This window comes from Thunnus maccoyii, chromosome 6 (assembly GCF_910596095.1).
Source record: "Thunnus maccoyii chromosome 6, fThuMac1.1, whole genome shotgun sequence".
NCBI classification, from domain to species: Eukaryota; Metazoa; Chordata; class Actinopteri; order Scombriformes; family Scombridae; genus Thunnus; species Thunnus maccoyii.
The window spans coordinates 11,277,148-11,301,428 of record NC_056538.1 but is presented as its reverse complement, the minus strand read 5'-3'; the positions used below and the strand labels follow the sequence as shown (position 1 = coordinate 11,301,428).

At 40.1% G+C, this 24,281-nt stretch overlaps 2 protein-coding genes across 4 annotated transcripts in view; both read right to left on the bottom strand.

Moving 5' to 3' along the window:
* Nucleotides 1-13,217, bottom strand: part of LOC121899311 (clathrin heavy chain 1-like) — a 30,167-nt gene extending 16,950 nt beyond the window's left edge. Inside the window, exons 1-10 of the mRNA XM_042415033.1 lie at nucleotides 12,867-13,217; nucleotides 9,638-9,845; nucleotides 5,122-5,390; nucleotides 4,538-4,699; nucleotides 4,211-4,324; nucleotides 3,502-3,675; nucleotides 2,237-2,434; nucleotides 1,387-1,587; nucleotides 546-698; nucleotides 162-284 (exon numbers count right to left, since the gene is read on the bottom strand). Of these exons, the coding sequence (XP_042270967.1) occupies nucleotides 162-284; nucleotides 546-698; nucleotides 1,387-1,587; nucleotides 2,237-2,434; nucleotides 3,502-3,675; nucleotides 4,211-4,324; nucleotides 4,538-4,699; nucleotides 5,122-5,390; nucleotides 9,638-9,845; nucleotides 12,867-12,908 (1,644 nt within the window). The 5' untranslated portion in view covers nucleotides 12,909-13,217. The remainder of the gene's footprint in view (nucleotides 1-161; nucleotides 285-545; nucleotides 699-1,386; nucleotides 1,588-2,236; nucleotides 2,435-3,501; nucleotides 3,676-4,210; nucleotides 4,325-4,537; nucleotides 4,700-5,121; nucleotides 5,391-9,637; nucleotides 9,846-12,866) is intronic.
* Nucleotides 13,218-14,924: 1,707 nt separating this feature from the next.
* The window catches only part of vaspb (vasodilator stimulated phosphoprotein b), a 28,291-nt gene continuing 18,934 nt past the window's right edge, over nucleotides 14,925-24,281 (bottom strand). The window contains exons 3-14 of one of the 3 annotated variants that reach the window (XM_042415155.1): nucleotides 22,431-22,611; nucleotides 21,311-21,377; nucleotides 19,675-19,781; nucleotides 18,665-18,912; nucleotides 18,265-18,383; nucleotides 18,007-18,058; nucleotides 17,824-17,851; nucleotides 17,665-17,704; nucleotides 17,381-17,437; nucleotides 16,567-16,636; nucleotides 16,396-16,453; nucleotides 14,925-16,298 (exon numbers count right to left, since the gene is read on the bottom strand). In XM_042415155.1, the coding sequence (XP_042271089.1) occupies nucleotides 16,264-16,298; nucleotides 16,396-16,453; nucleotides 16,567-16,636; nucleotides 17,381-17,437; nucleotides 17,665-17,704; nucleotides 17,824-17,851; nucleotides 18,007-18,058; nucleotides 18,265-18,383; nucleotides 18,665-18,912; nucleotides 19,675-19,781; nucleotides 21,311-21,377; nucleotides 22,431-22,611 (1,062 nt within the window). In that variant the 3' untranslated portion in view covers nucleotides 14,925-16,263. Of the gene's footprint in view, nucleotides 16,299-16,395; nucleotides 16,454-16,566; nucleotides 16,637-17,380; nucleotides 17,438-17,664; nucleotides 17,705-17,823; nucleotides 17,852-18,006; nucleotides 18,059-18,264; nucleotides 18,387-18,664; nucleotides 18,913-19,674; nucleotides 19,782-21,310; nucleotides 21,378-22,430; nucleotides 22,612-24,281 lie in introns of all 3 variants that reach the window. The other 2 variants (XM_042415154.1, XM_042415156.1) reach the window with 2 other exon arrangements.

Genomic DNA, 24,281 nt, shown 5'->3' with positions numbered 1-24,281 from the left:
AAACCCCTCACAACTAACTGTATATTTCTTTCTTTTTTTTTAACCTATATTTATCCTTTACTTAAACTGTTGATTGGGAATCAATTTGGCAGGTTATAAAGATATTTATTTCCTGGATATGTAGGTGCTTGTAGTGTGAATTTTAAGATATTTGGTTTTACCTGTGTAATGTCAGCAAGTGGCTCCTCATCCTGTACCAACATCTGGGAGAACTGAAGGCCCTGTTCTGGGCTGATCCGCATTACGTTCCTTAGCAGGAAGATCCAGTCTGGAGTGTATCCCACCTACAGAGGACAGATCTTATCTTATTAGAATTGTAAAGTATTAAATTTAATCATAAACAATTCAGTAAATGCAAACACAATAAAACCCTTCATCAATGAAGGGTTCAAGTGATGTACAGACAATGGTGGACCAAAGTCCACAACACAAGTGAGTCCACAGTGTTTCATAAGATCAAATTCTTCTCTCTCACTTCTCTGCATCTCACTCTTTATCTATTATTTAAGATAAATATGGAAGAACATAAGATCAGGCATTGTTACCTTCTTGGCGTAGAGAACAATCTTCTGGAACTGGCCAGTCTCTGCAAAGCACTGAATGACCTTATTGGGGACGTTAGCTCTGAGGTAGACACTGAGGGCAAGAGTGGGATCTACAGACTTCACCAAGTCTCCAAGCTCCTCAGAGCATTCCAGCTGTAAACACACATGCACATGCGCACGCACACACACACACACACACACACACACGTGCACACACACACACACACACACACATAGTACCATCAGAGATAAATTAAGGGTTTAAAAGCAGTACAATACAGAACAAATGAAGAGCCAAGAGGACTAAATCAGATAAACATGCACTTAAACCTTTTCCAAGAACACAGAATTCCCAAACTAGCTTTATGTGTAATCCTCAAGCCTCTGCACTGACGCTGTGTTTGTCAGAACTGGGAGTGTAACATTAATCACATTGGATGGCAGCACCATGTTTACTTGCAAAATTTGATTCCTGACCAACTATTTATCGATTTTACAAAAATGTTCCTGTCTTTAATACACAAATCAATTCTTTGAAAAACAGATGATTCTGTGCTCAAAAATGCACATAACTGAAACCAGAAGTGTAGTGGTAATTGTAGAAGTAGAGCAGCCAACTAACTGACTTTAACAGTAACCAGCAGTGTGTTTTGCCATCATGGTACTAAACTTATGGAAAGACAGTCTTTCTTCCCCCGAAATGATGGATTTCTTGCTAAGGAATAAAGCTATTAATGTGTTGAGTGCTTAGTCAGCCCAGGGCTTTGGCTCTATGGTGACTGTTTTCTAAAGAGTGGATGTGTTTCTGAATTCACTATAAAACGACCCACTGAGCACATACCTTGTCCTCTTTCAGCCATTTCTCTAGCAACTGCTTACGGCCTTGCTGCAAGACAGGCCTGCACAGTTCCAGAGACTCAAACTTGTTAAGTTGGCCTTGATCCAATAAGATGCCAAAGTACTGGAGCAATGGAGACCTCTGGCCTGGTTGGGCTGGAACGCTCTGGAACCTACGGATGGTGTCTGGGGTCCGCAGGATACCCTTGAGAAGAAAGATGGATGTAAAGAAAAACAGTGGAAGGTTCAGGTTAAATAGTGTGAGGGAGAAGTCACCTTTGAGCATTGCCTAGAAGAATAGTGGTGATATAGAGTTACATAACATTGGGTGACCATTAGTGACTATAGTGAACATAGGATGTATAATGTAAGTTCTCAGACCAAAGGAGACAAAAAAGTACAAAAAATAAAGATAATTTTCACCACAAAGACTGAATACCCAATTTATCTGACTGTTCAATCCTGCTGTCCAGATATAGAAACATGAATGCGTCACATGTTTCACAGGATTACTTTACATAAATAAAATGCTTTTCAACAACTAAAAACAACCAACCAATGAAGCTTTGACCAGCATTTTACAGTGGAGAACTTGATGACAACCATGGTGTTAAAAAACAAAGCTTAACCATTTCCTAACCCCTACTGAATTTGGCTTTTAAACTATTTTGATGCCAATCTAAACTTGTTTAGATTGGCACATATACCTAACAAAATCTGGATGTTTATTGTCATGCTAAGCTGCAGAAATCTGCTTAGTCTACACAGTCTGAGCTTGTATTAGTTGGACTGTGGGTGAGGTCACTTTGTTTGACCCAGCTCTGTGTGCACGGTTGGTGGCACACTGGCTTTACCTTAGGTGCATTGGCTGCCACCTTGGCAGCTTCTGAGTAATTCCCTGCTGCAAAGAGGGTGTTGAACTTGCGGGCAAACAGCTCCTCAGCACCGGCAAGGTTGTTACGGACAGCCATGCGGAGAGCCAGGTCTGGGTTCTGGAGCACATTGGTGATGTAGGGAATGATGTTTTCCTCCTCCACGCACACTGACAACACCTGGAAAAGCACATTTTCATGTTTTATTATCAATACACAACAGATGATGCCTAACTGATGTGATTTGTTCCTGAAGATAGAACAATGTTGTGTTTAATGTATCTTATTTCTAAATCCTCTCAAAAAAAACCAAAAAACAATTACCACTACAGCAAATGTCCATAAGTTGTGATCCAAAAGGAGTCTTTCTTCACCCAGAACACATTCACTAACTTGTCCTGGGTTAGGTACCACAAATGCAAGGGAATGCAAATATTAAGAAGTATTTGCAACAATGTGACACCTGCCTGTATAAACATGGTACACTTTTCATTTACAGAGAAATGTCGGTACACTTGAATTTGAAACCAAGTTCAACTTCTTCGCACACACCTTTGTATGCAAAAATAGCTTTAAGTGAATTACATCCTAAGACGTGTACTTGTCACATTCCTAAATTACACGCAGGGATTACCTCATGTTGTTGCGTGTAGTGTTACATTTTGTGTGCGTGTGTGTGTGTGTACAACACATTGAGCTGTATATGGTAGACCTGCAGGCGAGAGCCAAGAGCAATAACAGGATTAGATTGTGTATTCTGGCCGGCCAAGCTTAGCCCTCCTGCTGTGGCTGTCACATGCTGCCTGACACCAAAGATGCTGCTACAGCCTGATATTTTCACAGAGATTTCCACAGTCAAGGTCACACAACAACAACCAAGGACCCACACTGACATATCACAGGGAAAATGAATCACCAACAAATGTCAGAAATAATAGGCCAACATGGACAAGAATCTAGTATTTATAAACACATACTGAGACTTTTGCTAATGTCTGTCCAACATTGTTTACAATTAACATTTAATAACAATATTTAAATGTATGTTTAATGTGAGAACCCTACTTTGCAATGGAAATAATTTTGTCAACCTAGCAGAATAAAGGATCATTACAGCCATTTATTGAATCCTTACCAAATTTAGCAAATAAAACAATGACAGAGAGTTTAATATCAGCACAAATTTGACCGTATTAGAGGACATGATATATGAAGGGACAGGAGACTATAACTGAAATATACAGTACCTGTCCTTTCCTGTTGACCCCAATGATACCAGCAGTGGGCTCGTGAGGGGCAGTGACAAAAATGGTCTCCCCGCTGATCCTGTTCATGTAGATACAGGTTCCAGTCTCTAGGTCATACAGGTGGATGTAGCCATATTTGGTGATGAGAAAGACTACATCTTGCTTGGAACTGATCTAGATAGAAGTACAGGAATAGAAAAATAAGAACACCTAAAAATAAACAAACAGATCATTCTCAAAATGACCTTGAGCAAGACATTGAACCCCATGCTTGTGAACTCTACTAAAGAGGCCACAATCAGAACATGACCCTGTGGATTTTGTTATGATGAGACAGTTTGGGTGGTAAATGCAGCTGTAGACCAACTGTGAATGGCAGGTGGATGGTGGTAACACACTTAGGGGCAGCTCAGAAATGGTGCGATTTTAACACATCAGATATTTGGTCCAACACTGAATGAGAAGCAGCTTCATGTTTAAACGGCTCTTAAATAACAACTTCAACAGCAATACACACATCAACAGCATACTTTTGTTTTCTAAATACCCCTTTAAGAAAATCTTAAAGTAACGACATGTGAACTCATATGTAGCCCTCTTTCTATGGTGGGAAACAGGAAATCATGGCTGTGACACTATTGTTTGCAGAACCAAGACAAACAGGCAACAAGTATGGGCACTAAAAGTCTGCTCATATTAGTTTCTGTACCTGCATGGCGACGGGGAAGTCATTCTGGGCTTCTGGAGGAAAGAAAACATCCACAGCTTTCTTTGGAAATGGCTGGTTCCCAGTCGGTGGAGTCCCCACTTCAATGATATGCAGCTAGACGCAAAAAGGCATTTAGATAAAAAGCAGACAAAGTCAGGTTGCAAGGGGAGATTTCTTTAATCCAGTAAATTTGATATGGATTCTGTATATTCCTGAGCACTTTTCTATGTGTGATTGATTTCCACTTTTCAAATGAGTCCATATTGATTTTTTTTTTTTATTATTGCAGTAGTCTGCCTGACACTTTGCAGTGTCAGTAAATCTTACCTTTCCCCCTGCCTGTCCTCGCACAGCAAAGCAGAACAGAGTTGACTCTTCGGTATTGTCCTCCATCTTGAACTGCGCAAAGCCAGCAGCATGACCCTCGATGGGCTGAGACACCTTCCTGTCCACTGAGTATAGCTGCATCGCTCCAACAACACGGTTTTGCTGAAGAGGAAAGAGTTAGGTCAAAGTTGTCTGTGATTTTAAGTAGCATTAAGATATTTTTTGCTAATTAATATGTTATTAAATAAAAGTATGCTGCTAAGGACTTTATTTCAAGGTTCTTGATAATCATACTGGGAATCTCTGATGGACTGAATTAACCCCAACAGAGAAACTAACTAAATGACTTTAGAATTTGAGTCAGACCGATCCTTTCAAAAACATTAAATGTGAATTCAAGACTTTCTACTTCCTGCTACACTGAGAAACATGGCATTGGAGCATTCCAGTAATAAAATAATTGTTTTCTGAAAAGAAGACAAAGTAGTATGATATAGTGATTAGCAAATGTGTTGACAATATTAAGCAGAAGTAATTAGTAATTATCAGGATGAAGCAAGTCTTCAGCCATGCAGTTTATTTACCTGTGCTGAAATGCCGATGAGCAGCAACCATTTCTGTTTGGCGTCAGTGCGGTAGTTAATGATCTGGCAGCCTGCCAGGCTGGAGTGGCGGTCAAAGACTTTGATTGGCTGAGAGTCACCCTCCATGCTCCAGTGGTAGACTGCGTTGTCTGTGACCAGGGCAACGGTGTTGAGGGAGATCCACTTCCAGAAGGTCACGTCATCTGTCATCGTGTGAGCCTTCATCTTGCTCTTCATCTCAATGTTGAAGATCTGCAGGGTCTTTGCCGCTGTAAATATTCAGAGCCCAGGTTAACGTAAAGTGACCCAGATGTGTGATTGTGACCCTTCTAAACATTCTTATAACAATAAAACAGTCAAATCTAGTGACTAAAGATACCACACACAACCAACAGCAGACTTTGAGGGGAAAAAAAAATCATACCATTTGGGCATACCAAATTCCAATTGATAGAGAAATGTTGGTAGTCAGGGTTTGGTTTGAGTAACACCAAAGCACCAAACAACAAGCCAGTACCAGTGTCAAAACAAGAGGCAAGACCAACAAAAGGGCAACCACTAATAGTGGTAGATCTGCATTCAGTTAGGTCTGACGCAATCAACTGTGCAGGAGAAATACATTCAGTTGAGGCTGAATATGCAAACCCCTGGTGATAATGTGGACATTTTAAGTTATTACTCATCTACAAAACAAATTTTCAATTTTAGAGACTCAAACAGAATAAGACCGTGTTCAGACCGACAACAGCACTGCCTTAAAAAAACACAGCTTTCCTGTTCATTTCAATGGGACCACTGCATTGATGCAGTATTGTCCAGCAAAAAAGTCAAACCTGGTTCAACTTTTGCAACATCATCCTAGAAGGCGCAGCATTGACCAATCCAATATGTACAAGTTAAGACGACTTTGGGTAGTATTGTCACTATAACATCTTTCCATAGTTGTAAAATCCTGTCTCTTAATATTACACATTGTTGTGCAGTGTTTTGCTGCGTGTTTAGCCTTCAAATTCATCGATCTATTACTCAAATGATAGCCCTGGAGTGGATTGTATTTCATCTTTTCAGCGGTACCTGTAGTAGCTCCATTAATGCAACCCTTTACATTTTTTTTAAACACAGTGCTATTTTCGGTCAGAATGTTGGATTAGGAATATGACTACTACTAATGCCTACTGAGATTCTCAACTAGATTAAGAAAGGTTTTCCTGGGTGTTGTGGTACAATGGTTCAATGCTTTTCACCCAAAACCAGATCAATTAGGAACCAACTTCTGCAGAAAAACACAATGCCCAGTACAATCATAATTTCCCGCCCTCTGCCCCTACCACCTACTAGACAAATGAAACTCCAGGCCTGTTATCATAGCTCTTACGGGATTCACATCAAAATGTAATCCTAAAATGAGGGATGTTGGAATTTGGGTTGGGTCTGAATGCAGATTAGCAAAAGAAGACCACAAAGCACACAAACAGATGTGATGATGGGAGGGATGCTGGACGGATGCACTCACACCCATTCTGTTTTTTCCTCCAATTCAGTCTCACTGGAGGAAAGACCCTATAATTCTTTGGACCCAAGGCATATCTTTTGGGTTTAATTCAAGCCCAAGCAAGCTCCAACCAAACTAAACCCTATAATTAACTGATTCATAATTAACACAGCATATGAAAGAAAATGCCTCGCCATCGAAATTGGGAGGTACAGTGATGTTTCTGAAATAAAAAAAACACTACATTGTAAAAATTCACTGCCTGCTGTGTAGTTTTAAGTGAATATCAATAATTGGTATACAGCACAAACACTGAACGTGTATGAAAAAGTACAGAAATAATGCAGATTTTGTTCTTTAATCAGCTTCTTTGTTTGAACTGCACCTTAACAAATATTAATCAAATCATACTAAAGCATACATTTTGTAAGGCATTTAAGACTAATCCTCTGACATAATGTGGATGTCAGTAAATCCAGTCAAAACATATAATGTAGAATAATACTCTGCAAGTGGTTGTTTGCACAAAATTGTATGATTTTGGGCCATGTTAGCCTTTGATAAGAATACAGATTTTGGCATGTTTGTACAGGCCCAATGTGTAGTTTGTGATCAAAAGAAAGCACTTTGATCACTGATTGCAGTGTTTTCAGGCACACCAGTAAGACTTGTTATTGATTGCATTATGGCACTCATTTGATTTATTAATGCGACTGCTGTCACCGGTTAATCCAAAGTGATCATCGTTCTCAAAAACATGAGTCTGCAACTGTAGTTTCATAGATAATATTGCTAAACCACAGAATTACCTAATATGAAATAAGAACCAAGCAAAGTTAAGTTTCAGTTCAGTTTCTCTCTCTCTCTCTTCATCCACTTGCAAGCTCTCTGTCTCTGGAATAGACCCAGTGGTTGTGTGAATCAGCCTTTTGTTTTATTGATAAATTGTTCCTAATTTACATTATGTTAACTGTTGTGTTTTTTTCCGTGCCATTCTTTCGTGCATTGCTGTATGACATTGTGTATTTGATACTACCATTTGGAGACTTCTAGGTCAGAAATGTTCTAATCCTACACATAGTGGCTTTCAAAGATACACATAGACCTATCAAAACTCTGGCTCTTCTGTTAAGAAACTGTTCTAGGGTTCAATATTGGTAAATATTCCTCTCCCTATCAGCAGGCAATTTTTCATTGAGGAAAATTTGACATGTCACAGTAGGAAAAGCACAGGTGTAAATAAAACAAAAAATGAAAAAAAAAAACTAATTTTCATTTAGCTGCTTCAGTTTTAGAGTCCTGGTGTTGTGTATGCTGGCTCAGCATCACCATCATGATAGCTTACTGGGGAACATCAACAGAACAGAGCCATTGTTGATCTTATTAGGAACACTTGTGTTTTTCCTACTATGACAAGTAAAAATGTCTACTGTGAAAAAAGCCTGTCTAACACACAAAACCAAAAATCATTTATTTTCCCCATGATCTAAAATATTTTGTATTTCCATACTGATGCTTGTGTTTTTATCAGAGATCTGGTTCACTAGTGCAGTGTGCAGAGTCTGTGCAAGTACTGACTACCAGTCGCTATAATAGTGTAACATCAAAGGCCAGTGGCACACGTTTCTTATGGAATAAGCCACCTGCCCATATGATAGCAAATACATACTAGCCTACTGTTTATTGACAGGACACTGATTAAGACTGTGACCTACATGTCAATGCTTGCTTGATTTTGCCATTGTTTAAATGACCATATAATTTTTCTGCATGTTTTAGCCCTTTTACTACAAGCATACTATACATTACTACCAACCATTTTCCAAAGCACATAACACTGTATCATTTCTGAATATTCACCTGATAAGTCAATGATGTTTTTTTTGTTTGATAACATTTTTTTTCTTCAAAGGCAACCTTCTGGCAAAAGGTTATGTGGTGCCTTCAGGTTGTGACTGACAGCTCAAAGATAACAAAGGAAAAACTAAAGATCTAAAGATTCCTGATTCACATTGTTGTCTTCTCACTGTGTGTGTTTGCTTTCAGGTTTGCCATTTGAGAGTCTACTTCAATCAGTGTTCATTCAACTAAATTACCACTATAAACATACAGTCTATGATTACCACACAACAATACAGTTACTCTGACAAAAATACATGTGGGCGGGATGTTCATTGTGATGGATTACCTGTCTGAAGCAAGATTTAATCCTTAAAGTGCTTATTTTCATACTGTACTGAGCCTAATGGTGAAAATAACTAAAAATCTAAAGTATATATATAGTAGTAGTAGTATAGTATATACTATAAAGTATAGTATGTTTTAGAAAATGGCCAGCTGTAATATAAAATATGTCGAGTGTAGCAAACTGGACAAACACATACACACAAAAAACAAATAAAAAGATATAGTCCTTTCAGCTGCCCTCTTAATTTGGCTATGCCCTGTTTTTGTTATCATTATTAATTCAAGCATTCATTATAACTATTGTCAGTATTGTGCATACATTTCAAGACAGTGCATACAGGATTACACTTTGACAACTCATGATATGTAAAATTCAACTCACCGTCTGCAAACATAAGAAAGCAGTAAGAAATGAAAAAAAGAGCAAAAACAAGCAAAATAGACAAAGCATTCATGACAGCATGACATTTTCCTAGCACTAATACGAGAGCTACTTTTCCTGAAATATCAATGTGTCCGTAAATTTAAATTTGTTACACTACACTTTAGATGCTCTATTTACTCGTTTTGACAAACAGATGGGGTGGCCTACATATGGACATTAAAATGAAAAGCAGACTTTAACAACTACATAACTGACTGACAACACAAAACGAAATTTACACAAATGGCCCAATGTTTTGGAAAAGCATTGTAGCAAGGTATGTGACTAGCCAAAACTTTTAACAGGTTTACTTTTTAGTCTATGTGTTTTCAGAAACATAGCACACTCCTCTCTAGGTGGCACATAAAGCTATGTGCTAACAGCACTACATATGCATTTTAGTCAGAGCTTACCTTTAAGGGCAATAACTTTGCTGGCAGGATTCATGATGGCGCTGTCTGCAGAGATGGGCCTGCGGATGGGATTGTTGGGGTCCGCCATATCAATGATGACAACCTGGGCCTGCTCACCCACCTTCTCCCTTATACAGATGAACTTGTCGGACTCCATGGTTAGAGTGCTGAATCCGATGTTGGCTGGGTTGATCCCCAGGTTCTGGAGCTGAGATATGAACACATGAGTGTTTACTACAAAAAATATCAGGTATGATACAATTAAGTACAGGACTTATTTTCATTGAGGGTTTTTTTGTCAAAATAGCAAATATGCAGGAGGCCAAGTGAACAGGAGGAAATGATATTATATAACAAAACAACTCAACCAGCATCATCCATAGAATCAGTTCAAGATAAACTCAAAAAACATACATTATATTATAGTTATAACTAGGATTATTATAACTCGGATGATGGTCTTATATTTCTAATTGTCCCATAAGCCATAACCTGACCTATGTTTGTTTAAAGATGCAAAGGCAACTTTTGCCAATTCTTGGCACAACAGAACGTAATAACCTGATGCGCCAGATGGTTTGTTACACAGAACCATCTGAGAAATCGTCCTTGGAAACTGTTTGGAAAAGGGCACGCATTTCCAAAAAATACTTGGCAGGTGATTCGATGAACCATCTGTCTATCACCGTCTATCACCGTCTAACACAAGCGCATAACTTGAAGCCTGACAAGATGGATTCTTGCATGATCTCGCAAATCAAGCTGCCTCACAAGGTAAGAACCTAAAGCAACAAGTACCCATGTTGATATTAAACTCTGGTAAGTCAAGAGCACTCACTCTTGTCTGGTGGGCATGAGTTTTCCCAGGCTTATGGGGGCTTTGTTGTTGTATCTATTACTGCACTGAGTTGTAATTGTACAGTACTTGGACTATGTAATGTATCCCCCCCCCCAGGTGATCTAAATTGCATGGTCATAGTAGGAAAACTGCCCCCTGTGGGGTTTCATCTTGTGTTTAAATATTTTGTGATAACACCAAGCACATCTAATAATCGCACACAGTCAGAAGCTGAGATGGGGCAGCTGAGCTTGACCTCAACTCAACTGACTCTCATCCGTTCCCAGGGAAAAATGATGATGCCATTTTTGACTGAAGGCTTTGACCACCTGGTTCACCTTGTAAACCTGGGTGAGGTTTTCATAGATAGAAACCCCAACAAAATGACAATAGTGTCTGATGTCATCTGTAAAAATAGTCTGTCATGATGACATAATGCCTATGTGTGACGTTATTGGCAGAGTCCAGCCAGACTGCAGCTGACCATGATTTTTCTCCACTTAATTTATAGAAAGCATCACTTACAACATATGTGACATTAAAGGGCAATTTTGCCAATTTTCAACCTTATCTCTATTTATCCCAATTAGGGATATAATGTGAAAAACGCCTGCAGTTGTTGTCAATATTCTCTGTGTCTCTGGGGCACAGCTGCAAAATCCGTTGTTCTTTCAGCACCAGCGTTGTCATTTGACGTCTACAGTGAGTGATGTAGTTGGGGGCAATGAAGAACTACAGGCTATTTCAGCTTGGATTTCTAGTCTCCGCCTCTGGGTAGCCGGGGGGGGTGCTCTAGATGCCGCTCAAAAATAAAACTTCCTTGTTCTCTTTGCTTGTATTGCAAACTAGCTACGTTTCCAACAGCGTAAATGGCATCTCCAAATATGAGTGCAGAGGATGTTATGGGCGAGGATACATTTTACAGTGTTTCGGCTGATTCGGACATTAAGCTGTATTTATTCAAGCCAGAGTATACGGCCGAAGAAATGCAGTGGAAAGAAGCCGCCGCTGCATTAGCCACGCAAGAGGATACAGATGGCGGGGACCATCCAGAACCTGAGCTGCTGACAGCAAACAGCGACTGGTGGTGCCTTAGCTCAAATTGTCCTCCGATGCCAAAAGAACTGAATCATTCTGCTGCAATGAATTTCAGTGTGGGCAGTTTTTGTTGGATGCTTTCGCCGACACCAACCCCGAGAGAGCCTGTGTTTGCAATACTATGCAAGGATTTGGGGGTTGGGCATCAGAAGCTCGCGAGAAATGCATCCTGGTACATGTAGACATTGCTGGCATGGCTCCGGGAGCAGGAAAACTCAGCTTTCTGGGTCAATATAGCACACATTGAGGAATTTATTGCTTTATCAATTGACTGCATTTACAATCAACTCTGATTGGACACCCACATAAAATGTGGTGAAAATTCCCTTTCAGACAATAAGAGAAAATAATTAGCCATCATGATGAAATAAACATACCAGGCATGACTTCACTTTCAATTTGTTGATAAAGTTGACATGGTAACAGGACAGAGGGTAAAAGTAATAATAATAATAATAATAATAATAATAAAAAATAACAATAATAATAATAATAGATAAATAACTTATTTATACAGAAAGGTATGCAATGAATGATAGAGTCAAAATAAATTCAATCATGAGAGGTTCAAACAATCTGTGAGACCTCGAGAACTTTGATTTATGGATGTGAAATTTTCCCAGTAAAATTAATAAATGGACAGTCCGTTGAACTTTGTTTTTTTTTTATTCTCTCCATAATACAGTATTACATCCTTGGCTTCCAGCTTAATTGAATGGTTGGTTTCACTGTCAAAATGACCATCAATATTGTTTCCAGAATCCTGCTGCATACTGACATTAATAAATGAGATGTTTCGCTTAGTTGTGTCCTTTTTTCTTAACAAAAAAAAAAAAAAATCACATTTGTTGCGACTGACCACGGTTTAACAGCTTCTAGCTACCTGAAATACAAAGTTTGTTGACCAGGTCGACGGTTAAATGTCATTTATTATGGCTAACGTTAGATGACGTGCAGCCAACATCCCTCACGACACACTAACTGTATAACGGTTTACTAGCTCATGTAATAGCTAACCCTAAAATGAAGAGATGTGTAGGTCAAAGACGCAAGAGCTGAACACTGAAGGTCAGCAGAAGTGTTTATTGTTAATTAGTTTCTCCACCTCACCGGTGACAGATAACGGCGGCTAACTTTAAGTCGGCATCAGTCCGATGAATGAGCGCAGCTAGCCGTTAGCTGTTGGCTAAACGGGGGAGGGGAGGTCATTCATTTGCTGCGGGTATTGACGTTTAACGTTGCAAAGAAATGAGTGTTTTAGGTTTATTTAGCTACTAGGGTTTGCCCACATACCTGCAGGTGCTCCTGGAAGCGGATAGGTAGTATCTGAGCCATGTTTTTTCTTTCCTTGGGCTGCTCCGGAGTCCTGAAATTGTAGCCGTACACAGCTCGCTAGCTGGGCAGCAGCACCGCGCTAGCTACGACCTCCTCACTGTGCGTGTAGGTCGGAGCCAGTCAGTGAAAACGGAGAAAGAAAAAAAACACGATAAATGGTGATAAGGAGTGTTGTTAGACGTGTTTCCTGAAATCTGGTGTCAATAAAAATGTTCAGTGTGTCCCCCTTCTGTGTGTGTTTTCGGCACTGCATCGATGGATGGCAGTGATCTTCTGTCCAAAATCCGCAATGGCGGCGGAAACAAGCTGAGAGCCTTCCCACTCCGGAAGCATCCAGGCAACTCTGGAGGGACGCTGGCTGCGGCCCCTGCGCTCATGACCAGTAGGAGCGATTTCCAGTTCTTTCAATTAAAGCGAAAACAATACAATTAGGCTATTTTAACTCTTTACAGTTTCACAAATTTTAGCATAAATCTCCATTTAACTAAGTCTGAATTTGTACATGTACGTCAGTTCTGCCACATATTGTTTGTTTTTTTTAATACCCTCAGGCCAACAATTTACCTTCAGAGAAGAGAAACCAGCTTCTTGGGAAATAAGAACTACGAGCGAACTGTCAAATTTGGCTAAAACTAACATTTTTTTAAATTTAAAGATCCCCTCCTCACATGGTATACACACAAACTGCTTGAAACAATAATGTGTGTCTGATATGGTTTTGTCCAGGAAAAAAAATGTACAATTACCAAGTATAAAATCCTTAAATCAGCATCTACTCCTCCCTCATTAAAAATTCCACAGTCAACGAATATGCAAATATTTTTGGACACAAGATAGATACATATAGTTTTTCGTTGGGTTTTTTTTCCTTCCACTTCCCGGCCAACAATTTACCTTCAGACGAGAGAAACCAGTTTCTTGGGAAATACAAACTACAAGCAAACTGTCATTTTTGGCAAAAAGTAACTTTTTTTTTTTTTTTTTTTTTTAAATTTTAAGATCCCCTCAACACATATATCAAGACATACACACATAATCTGCCTGAACAATAATGTGTGTCTGATATGGTTTTGTCCAGGAAAAAAAGTATAATTACCAAGTATAAAATCCTTAAATTGGCATCTGCTCCTTTTACCTCATTAAATATTCCACAATCAATGAATATGCAAATATTTTTCATTTCAAAAGTTTAATGGCTGGACACAAGATGTCTCCTACTTTAATGTAAAGTTCATTCTCAGTGTATATGCACTGGAGGCTTCAAGTTTCCACATCACACATGTGTAAGTTTAATGTTGGACCACGACTGGCTTCCAAACCATTTGTGATGTCACGAATCCTGCTTGTAGGCCTGCTCTTTACAACTGGATTTTCAATGAGCAAAGAGAAACTTTCCACTTTCAGCAGATGAATGTGAAAACAGCCTTCTAGTATCAAACTCTGCACATACATCATTCTGCAAAGTGGAGCCCAAATATCCAAATGAAGGAATAAGAAAAAAAACATTGAGTGGAGAGCAACTTTAACAAACTATCAATTTGCACGTGTACATCAATTCCATCCATTTTTTTGTTTGTTTTCGTTGTTTTTTTTTTTTTTTTTATACACCTCCTTGCAAACAAATTACCTTCAGACAAGAGAAACCTGCTTGGGAAATACAAACTACAAGCAAACTATAAAATTTGGCAAAAAAAAACATTTTTTAAAAATTGAACTTGTTGGTGAAGATGTAGTCAGTCTCCACACATTAACTGTCTTCAACGTAGATTTTAGTTTGGATCCACATTGTTGAAATTTTCAATCTGATGTGACAAAGTTAAAAAAAAAAAAAAGTTAATTCAGAATTTCTATTTAACTACATTTGTAAGTCAGGCTGTAACTCAAATGTCCATATTGGCCAAACTAGTTTGTGCAAGAAGTTTGCAGTGCAATACAGCCCCAGATTCCTAAATTGAACTGGTCTGAAATCAAAGCAGTTTTACAATAAGATGCAAAAGACGACTCAAGACAAAGGAATGCATTTCAAGAAGCAGCTGTATTCGACTATAAAGGCATTTCTAATCCAGTGTCTCTAAGCTGTTTTCTTTATATTTCAGTGTAAAAAGCCTAGACTCTATTAGAAAAAATAAACAGTAAACCCAAAATAACATCTCATAAGAAAACAATCATCAAAAAAAGAAAAAAAAAAAAAAAAAAACCCATTCACCAGTCATTTCAATTAAAATAGAAACACCATTTCATTTTTGCTAACATTTTCCCTCAAAACAAATATATATTTTTCCTTATATATATATATTTATATATTTATTCTCAAGGCAGTTGGTCATGGCCAAATTAATTGACCTCATCATGGCCATTTTTCATGTTTCGAAAGTAGAAAACATAGCTAGAATGGAAGAAATTAAACCAGCGGAAGCACAGTATCGGACCACTGCACTGGCTAACAAATAATATCTCATTTTGAGTGAGAGGGAATAGTCTGTCAAGGCAGTGTGGCACACAGTCACACTTCCTCCGGAACAAGTGCAATGCAAAGAGAATACATTTCTCACACATCATAAAACTACAACACACTCCTCTTTCACAGCACTCAGGTTGTCCATCAGATTTCCTTTGCTTGTCTCTTCTTGCAGTAGTCAGGGAGTTGGATGGGGTATTTCCCCATCCTCGGCTGTCGTTTTTGCACCTCCAATGACCGTTAGAGGTCATAACCTACTTGCAGATGTCTAAACTTAACTAACTGTAGCAGTGTTCGAGGTTGAACAGTTGTATACTAACTGAGAAAGAGATAAAAGGTCTGTCGTCAAATCCCAGCATCTTGCTATTACAGTAAAAATGTGACTAATACGTTGTCCCTGAATACTGAGAACTGCTCTATCAGTAAATGGTGCGTCTGATAGCAGAATGAGAAGACACAAGTAGCAGGATTTCTGCAGAAAAGAGGGTTATGATGAGTATAAATGATGACAAATTGGAGGAGCAACTGTGGCTGTAGCTGTGTGCTCTGGATTGGTTCAGATGACACACAGAGGACACGAGGGGACGGGATGAATGAACATGGGAGAGATGGGATAGATGGGACCACCGCCGCAATATTGGTGAGTGATCATCAAAAGTGTCAGATGGCGGCTTGAGGAGGTTCCATGGGTTACCATTTACATGAAGTGAATATGCACGATGTACACATAAGCAAGTATGCTCACATGTGTTTGTGTAAGACAGAGAGAGAGAGAGAGAGAGAGAAAAGAGAAAATGTGTAGGAGAAAATAAGAAATCCCTGGGCTACAAGGGAGGGTGCAGTGGAGGACAAACTCCATCTATCGCATCCCTCTGTTACACCTGACACTCAGCAGAACTATGTGCTTCTCTTTTGCAGCTCCTGAACAAAGGCTGTGAAACGGGAGAGAAGAAACACGCAGTAAGAACCAAAATCATGTTGAAGTTAAAATGGGTAAAGTTGTTTTTTGAGGGTTCAGAATTCTCTCACCTCCGATTATTTCCTCCTTTACTTTTTGTAGTTCTTTTCGCACCTCTTCCAGGATCTCCTGCAGAAAAAAAACAATTCACAGTCAGTCACAATTCTACGGACGTGTAAATGCCAGTCAGGCACAGCCCCTCCAGTCAATAAGTGATGCTACTGGGCAAACAAGAACATTACCTGTTTCATTTTTTCTAAATCCGAGTCATCCATTCCGCCTGCGTCGTTACTGTTGGCTGCGGGCTTTGCCCTGTAAGATGAGGAGAAACAAATACAGAGATTTTGTATTTCACAAAAAGCTAAGAAGGTCCATGGCATTGCATTGACAGGCCCAGTGTCAGACAAATCACCACAGTACTGCAAGGAAGAAGGAATAGTCCCACAAGGTTGCAGAGAGAAGACACACACCCAGAGATGGAGTGAGGGTTAACCTATCTATGCTCATTAACCCACCTTTTTGAACTGATAAACTTTGGGAAAAGTTGAGAATGATTTCGAATCAAATTATATACAATTACTGATATATATATTGAAATAAATCTGGTTGGACCAATTCTGAAAGCATTTGTTTTTGCATACATGTGTAACTAATCACCTTATTGTTATCACTGGCTGGACTTGATCCATCTTTTAACCACAATAGTTGCACACACTTCCCTCAATTATATTGACAAGTCATAAAAGCCAGCTATAAAACCAGAAAAGTAGAAAAGTCAGAGTTAGTTTACACAGGAGGACAACACCAACCCCAGCACTCAGAACTGACGAGTACAAATGAGCACACGGTCAGGTTCCTATCTACTTTTCAGAAAGAACACACTCAGTTGGTGCCCCCACAAGTCCCTTGGGTGCATGCCATTCTCTGATCCATTAGGGGGTGCTATCAACTGTAAAATACGCTACCCCAGTAGGCTGCAGTGATGCTGCGCTAACCTGAAGAGAAAAGAAAGGCAAGGGGAGCTAAGGTCATGAGTGAACAGGACAGCATGTATACCTGGAACCTTGGGACAATGAGGGAGTGGAGTCCATGCTCTTGGTGATGGAGTTATTCCTGTTAGTGAGACACACACACTCTCCTCTTAGAATTGAAATGGAAGACATTCACACACAAAAGCACATTTATCCACGGGCGCAAATACATACACACATGTTCACGCAATCGCACGCACACTGATGGAAAACTACTCTTAAGATGAGTTCAAACATGAGACACCGAACGCCCGGGGGTTTCAGGTGTACCGATGATGGCAGAATGGAAATAAGTGAATCATGAATTACCTGTTCATAGACAATTTCTCCCAAGGTCTTCTTATGGTGTCTGAGAAGGAGAATGTATGAAATCATGAGCTGTTAATATTAACTTTGTACATCATGTAAAATTAATGTTGGAGAATAAATGTAGGTGGCATCCTACGGATAAAAATATTGAGTTCTCACCGGTTTGACCTTGAGGCTCTGAATCATCCTGTATAGAAAAGAACAAGACCTGTTACGAGTAAGTCATCATCAAGCTGTTTCTATTTTTTTTTTATAAAGACTATCTATCACTTATAAAAACACATTATATGTTTGGTGTTCTTTGCTGGATTGACAATAATTTAACAGTAAGCAGCCACTTACATTGTCTTGTGGCTTCATGGGTGGCTTCTCTCCAGTGTCTGCCGCTTTTCTCCTGATGTAGAGAAATCACTTGTCAAACAATGTAGATGAAATTTAGTTGTGAACGATATATACTGTAGTTTTGAATACCAAAGCAGAAAGACCTTGAATGAAGACACTACTTAATATAGAACGTGAAACAGAATAAGTCTAACTGTTTATTTTTGGAGTTTGGACACTGGATATTTTATGCGACTGCAAACTTGTGGTGGCACCCACCTTCGTGCCAAGATGGCACTCATCTCACCCATCAGACCACCTCCTCCTCCTCCAATAGAGGAATTGCTGTTGCGGTTGGAGTCAGCTCTGCTTATTGAAGTTGCAGGGGCTGCGTCCTCCTGCTGATGGCAGCAAATAGCAAATAAGATAGAGTTCAGCTGACATTGTCAAGGCAATGACTCAATAAGCACTGATGGATGCATGTTTCATAGCTCTGCATGTTGGAGCAACTCTGAGATTGGATCAATACAACATCAGAATTCCATTTGCATAGTTAGAAAAGCACAAAATGGCTTCAGTGATTGTCCGTTATGTTAATCTTGCCTACAATAAGTACAGAGTACAGTAACAAAGCTGTCAAAATCCACACAGTCTTGAAACTGTTTAGCTTCATACTCACTTTAGATACTTTGCGGAGCTTGGCTCCTGCGAGGGCAGCCGCCAAGCCCCCAGCTCCCCCACCGTCCCCACCACCAAGGCCACCTCCTCCTCCTGCAGAGGGCAGGGGCGGGGCTGGCGGAGGTGCTATGGGAGGGGGTCCCGGAGGGGGAGGGATGCCAGCGGCTGGTGGAGGGCCAGGGGGTGGAGGAGGGGCCGGTGGAGGAGGGGGGCCTCCAGTGGCCAACGGTGGAGCTGGAGGAATAGGGGCTAAAAACAGAGAGGCACCATCAGTAACCATTCACAAACGATTTAGTGAAAACAGTCTAGTTACACACCGATGATGGTGTGATGCAGGTGCACCATCATGTAAATTATAAAGTGTGATGGTCCCTCTAACAGACGGTACCAGCACTAAACCCAAGTCCACAATGGTGAGTGTAACATGGGGAAGTTTTTGGTCCTAAATCAGACCATGAGATATGTTTAAAGACTGATTTTGAGTTTTGGCAACCAAAGACAGCCGGCATCTAAATTCTGACAGAATCAGAAATTTAGGACAAAATTGTCACAATGTGCTGCAAAACACATCTAGAAACTGAGCTATCAGAACACAACCTGAAATGACACAAAACACAGGCTGATGCAATTTTGCCATTTGACGCCAAAGCTTGTTTTTTTTTTGTTGATTACATCTCCACCTGCATTTTTTTTTTTCTATTGTCATGCTATGATTCACATGACTTTTATCGCACACTTTGACTTGCCCCACAATTGGTCTGATAAAGTCTGACACAGATTATGACCAAGCTTTAATTACACCAATCTCATACAGTCTGACTTGTAATAAACCTGTAAGATCACTGTTATCTCACAGTATATAGGGGCTTGGGGAATGAGAAGTACTGTGTTAACAAAAGAAATTGCAATTCTGGCGCCACACATTTACCTGGGAAAAAGACTATGAGGAACTACTAAGCCTGTACTGTGCTGTAAATGCAGTCATGCTGACCAGCCCAGGTGTTTCCTGACCTGCACCGCCTTGTCTCTCCAGTCTCTCCCTTTCCTGCCGCTCCCGCTCCTGTCTTTCTCTCTCCTGGCGCTCCCGATCCTGCTGTTCCAACCTCTGCTGCTCCAACCTACGGACACACAAACACATCCGTCAGCGACAAATATACATAAACATGCTAAACATAAAATGAGTGGATGAAAAGGGCAGATTAATTAAGTTGAAAGTTCTATTTAATTTGGGTGTAACCATGAGATAAAGCTGAGGGGTAAGAGAGCGAAGGGGCATGTCAGACAATGCCAGCTTTCAGCCATCCCCAATTAATCTGCAAATGTCCAGCAGATTATTGGATTATTTATGCAACATCCATTGTTTTCGAACAATTTTGTCTAATTACAGTATTTGGCATTAGTGTGGAGTGCTAAAAATCAGGATTTGTATTCAATATACCGACTACAATAAAAAGGATATGAGGTGGATTTCACAGATTCTGATTAGCCTCCTGCTGAAAAGTCCACAGCTGGACACGGTGGCCTAATTCAAGCTGCCTCACTTCTCTACTGCTCCCTCCCTTCTCCCCCAACACATCTGCCACTCAGCAACGGCAGCTGTATGCAGGACATCACACAATGTACATATACACCCCACATGCACAGGTCCACACACATGCACACAATCATACACACAAAGTCCCAGTCGGTGTGATTTAAAGCACTGCTGATCGACTTAGGCAGTGTGCCCAGGAAAGGGGGAGGGGAAATCCCATCCACATCTTTTTTTCCAGCTTTTTTTTTTATTTGATACTGGTGAATATTGTGACTCTTCTATTTCTTTGCTCATCACACCTAAAAGCATAAGTGCAAATAATATCCATTAGTACCTACATCTATGCTATAATTCAAAAAGGTTTTAATGTCAGTGCTTTACTCCCTAAGCCACAGCATGTCAGCAGCCACTGGGACGACTAGTCATTTGACAGATAGTCCCTCTGGCCAATCACAAAGCCTCCCCGACTGTGCAACATATTACCTTTTAGTCTAAATGAGATTAAAAGGTTAATGCCTGGTCTGTGCAGGCATGCATGCACGGTGCCACCACAACGTCTCACTGGGCGAACAGATAAATGGATGGAGAGAAGGTGGGGCTGATGTGAGAGGTGTCCGCCTTGCTGTCTTTTTAACCTTTAACCTACGGGGGCTGACTGAGGGTTTAGCAGTGTCAAGCTAATGCCATCAAATCTTCTACATATGCGTGTGTGCAAAACTGTGCCAATGGGACTACCGCAAAGCCAAGACAGCTTGACTTGGTATTGATTGTTATGCAACTAAACCCAGAGGATACTTCGCTGAAGCTGGGTTAGAGACGTCTAACTTCACATGACCTCGAAGACCGGCGTACTTGTCTGAATGGCAAAAACAACTTCCAAAGAAAATCTCCTTTTTAAAACAAATACTGACAATGCTTGTCTGGTCTGCTGCAGATCCAGAAGAAACTAGGCTATGTTGACAGAGTTACCAGTTGGATACATTGCATGTTTACGCTGAATTAGACCCAAAAGACATCTGAGGGAATTTAAATTAAAATGTCCGGCAGTATATTAGAATTGGCGATGTGAAATACAAATGTGTAGCATTTAGAAGAAGTGTGAAGATTTGGTACCTCCGCTGTTGTTCAAGCTCTTCTGGAGATGGTCCGTTTGACACTGGGCGGGGAAGGGTTGCATAGCCTGACATATATAATGGAAATGAAAGAGAAAATAGAACAAAAGGATTAGACGTTGCTGTGATGGTTGAACAATTATGACTCTTTGACATGTATCCAGCATGTTTATGTGCTTTTATTGGTGTACACACCTTTTCTAGTCATTCAGCGGATTGTGCAAAGTCTGTGTAACTTGTGATATGACGATAAAGCAGAAAAGGATGGCGTACACCAATCAAGTTTAAGTACTTTATGGTATTTTCTTTTTAACTACTCAGTTGACACACTGGTGGACAACAAGAGTGGAGGGGCAGATTACTGTTCACACTAATCTTGGATAACTGCTATTATTTAACACATTACAATTGAGAAAAAAAAATGCAACCAAATACCAAAGAGTACTAATGTTGCATCACACTGTATGGGCAAAGCTAAATAACATAAACATTGAAGACAAAATAAAAGGCAAAATCTGAAAACACACAATGGGATGGCCTCATTAATGAATCATGTTTTCTTATTTTCTTAGACGACTGATTTGTTCCTCCCATGTGAAAGTCTTGGTGAATCAGGTTTGCTCTTAAATTGGATGCATTTTCCAGGAAATCCATCATAAATAAACACCCAAATTATCCTACATAGGGGCAGCAATCTTCAGTTGTTGTGTGCCAACATCTGTATACAGAAAGTAAAACTAGTACATCAAAAAACATCTGTGGGCTATCAGGGCACAATTTGAGGGTGGCAGGACACAGATATGAAACTACTGATATGGGTAAGCAAAGAGGATCTAAAACTCAGAGACATTGCACTTATCTTTTGGCAACAGAATAAAAAAAAATACACATTTTCCAAAACAAAGCAGTATTTCATTCGCCGTTTCTATTATCTATTCACCAGTAGTCACACATGTAAATTACTTTCTTCCCTAGCTAACATTTTGGAAATAAGAGGCGCATAAGATCAAATCTGTCCATACAAGTCTTTCATAAATAAAGCTCAATAAATGTAAATTAAACAAAAACAAAAGTATGGCTACTGAAGCCGATGCCAATAGAAATATAGTGAGCATGAGCACCTGCGTCTGCCAAGGAGTTGAGCACTTCCAGAGCGTGTGCCATGCCATTGGCGAATAGAGCAGCATCCTCCTTGCTGCCAAAGTTGAGCCCCCACACCTGTCGAGCGTCCCGCCACTGGTGGAAATTAGGTGTGGCCTGGTTGTACTTCAGACCTCTCACGATTGGACAGTTTATAACCACCTGGGGAAGGAGGAGGACAGAGGGTCAATACAAGGATTATTCTGGTAGAACTGGAGAGCAACATTAGTACTTCGGCGAGCTCTAATCAGTATCAGGAGTTAAAGTTCAAAACCAAAGGAACAAGGAACAGAAAGCAGATCATTTCTGGGAGCTGTATTCTTCACTCAAAACTGGAAAACTATTAAAAAAACCCACATCCCCTTCTTATGCAAAAAAATGCAGTGGCCAGTTTATTTTTGTTGGATCATCCTGGTTTATATTCCACCCAGCAGGTGGCGTGAAGCCTATGAACCAGGAGGGAAAAAAATGTTCTGGGTTTGAGCGTTGCCTGAATGTGCTGACGCGCCATTTCACTATTTGTTTAACAGCCTCTGGATTCCACAGAGCAGAGAGGAAGAGAGGAAACCCTGTCAGGGTGAATATCATAGTGGGCAACATGCACTGAAAAAAAAAAAAAGGGTAACAAGTTCAGCTGCCAGCCCAGAAAGCGGTATTCTTAACCTCTCCACAATCCTGTCAAAAGGCCAGAAAGAAAGGAGGAGCAGACTGAGGATGTGACCAGAAACACGCTTAACAAATGGGATAAAATGAAGAGCACTGATTTGTTTTTAAGTTAAAGAAAGCAGCGTGTGTCAAAAAGCTTGAACGCCTGCAGAAAAACCTTAATACCATGGTTCCACTTGTGTCTTAATCATACAATCAGGCCGCGATGCATAAAGAAAATTGAAAAGACAAGCATACAAACAGCAAACAGTTACTCTATATGCAGCCAGTCAGAGAGAAAGAACAGGAGCTAAAGGGGAAAACACAGACACACTATATTCTCTCTCTCATTAGCTTCTTGGTTCTTTCATCCTCCGCCAAGTTTTATGTCTCGATCAGACACACATATAGTGAAAATAGGCCTTATTGGGTATCAGGCTTCTTTCTAAATTGTCACAGGAAGTGGTTGAACAGGCTAACTATGTCACAGGAAACATCATCCACTTTAAGACCTGTCTCTGGGGAACACTCAAGAGTCTTGAATGTTTAAAGAAAGAGAGGCACTGAAGCAGCAGGGAGAGCAGGGGCGCAGTCAAGAATAGACCCACCCAAACTCAGTTTACCCAGCTTTTTTAAAACTTGGAAGCTGCCCACCGTTATCTGCTGACTCATAATCGGGTGATAATGACAGAGAAATCCTATTTGTTCTTTTTTTTCTTACATGCGTGTGGGTTCTACTCAGGTCTCCGTATTCACTGTGCCCGAAACGAACTCTACGTTCCGCAAAAATTCAGCGTAAGGTCCGAGTGTGATAATGTGCTGTCAGTCCATGAAAACCAGCACAAAGATTCTGTACAGGCCTACTATTTATAAGACCATGGCTCATTCGAGACTCAATACAATCACATTCTTGTGTTGTGGCTATGACTTAAGTATCTTGATATCCCTGCATTGTCTCTGTAAATGGTTTTACAGATGTCTTCATTAACCTTTAATAAATTGAATTGGTTTTACACAGATTTGGGTGTATTTTCCACTGAGGTTACTGAGATTTGTATGAAATCAGGTTCCGATTTTAGAACATTTTAGAAGCCCATCTGTGAACTCACTCTTGTGTTACAGATCCCCAAAGTACAAAAAAACCCCACTTATAGCAACTACCACTGCTGACAAAACAAACAACGGTG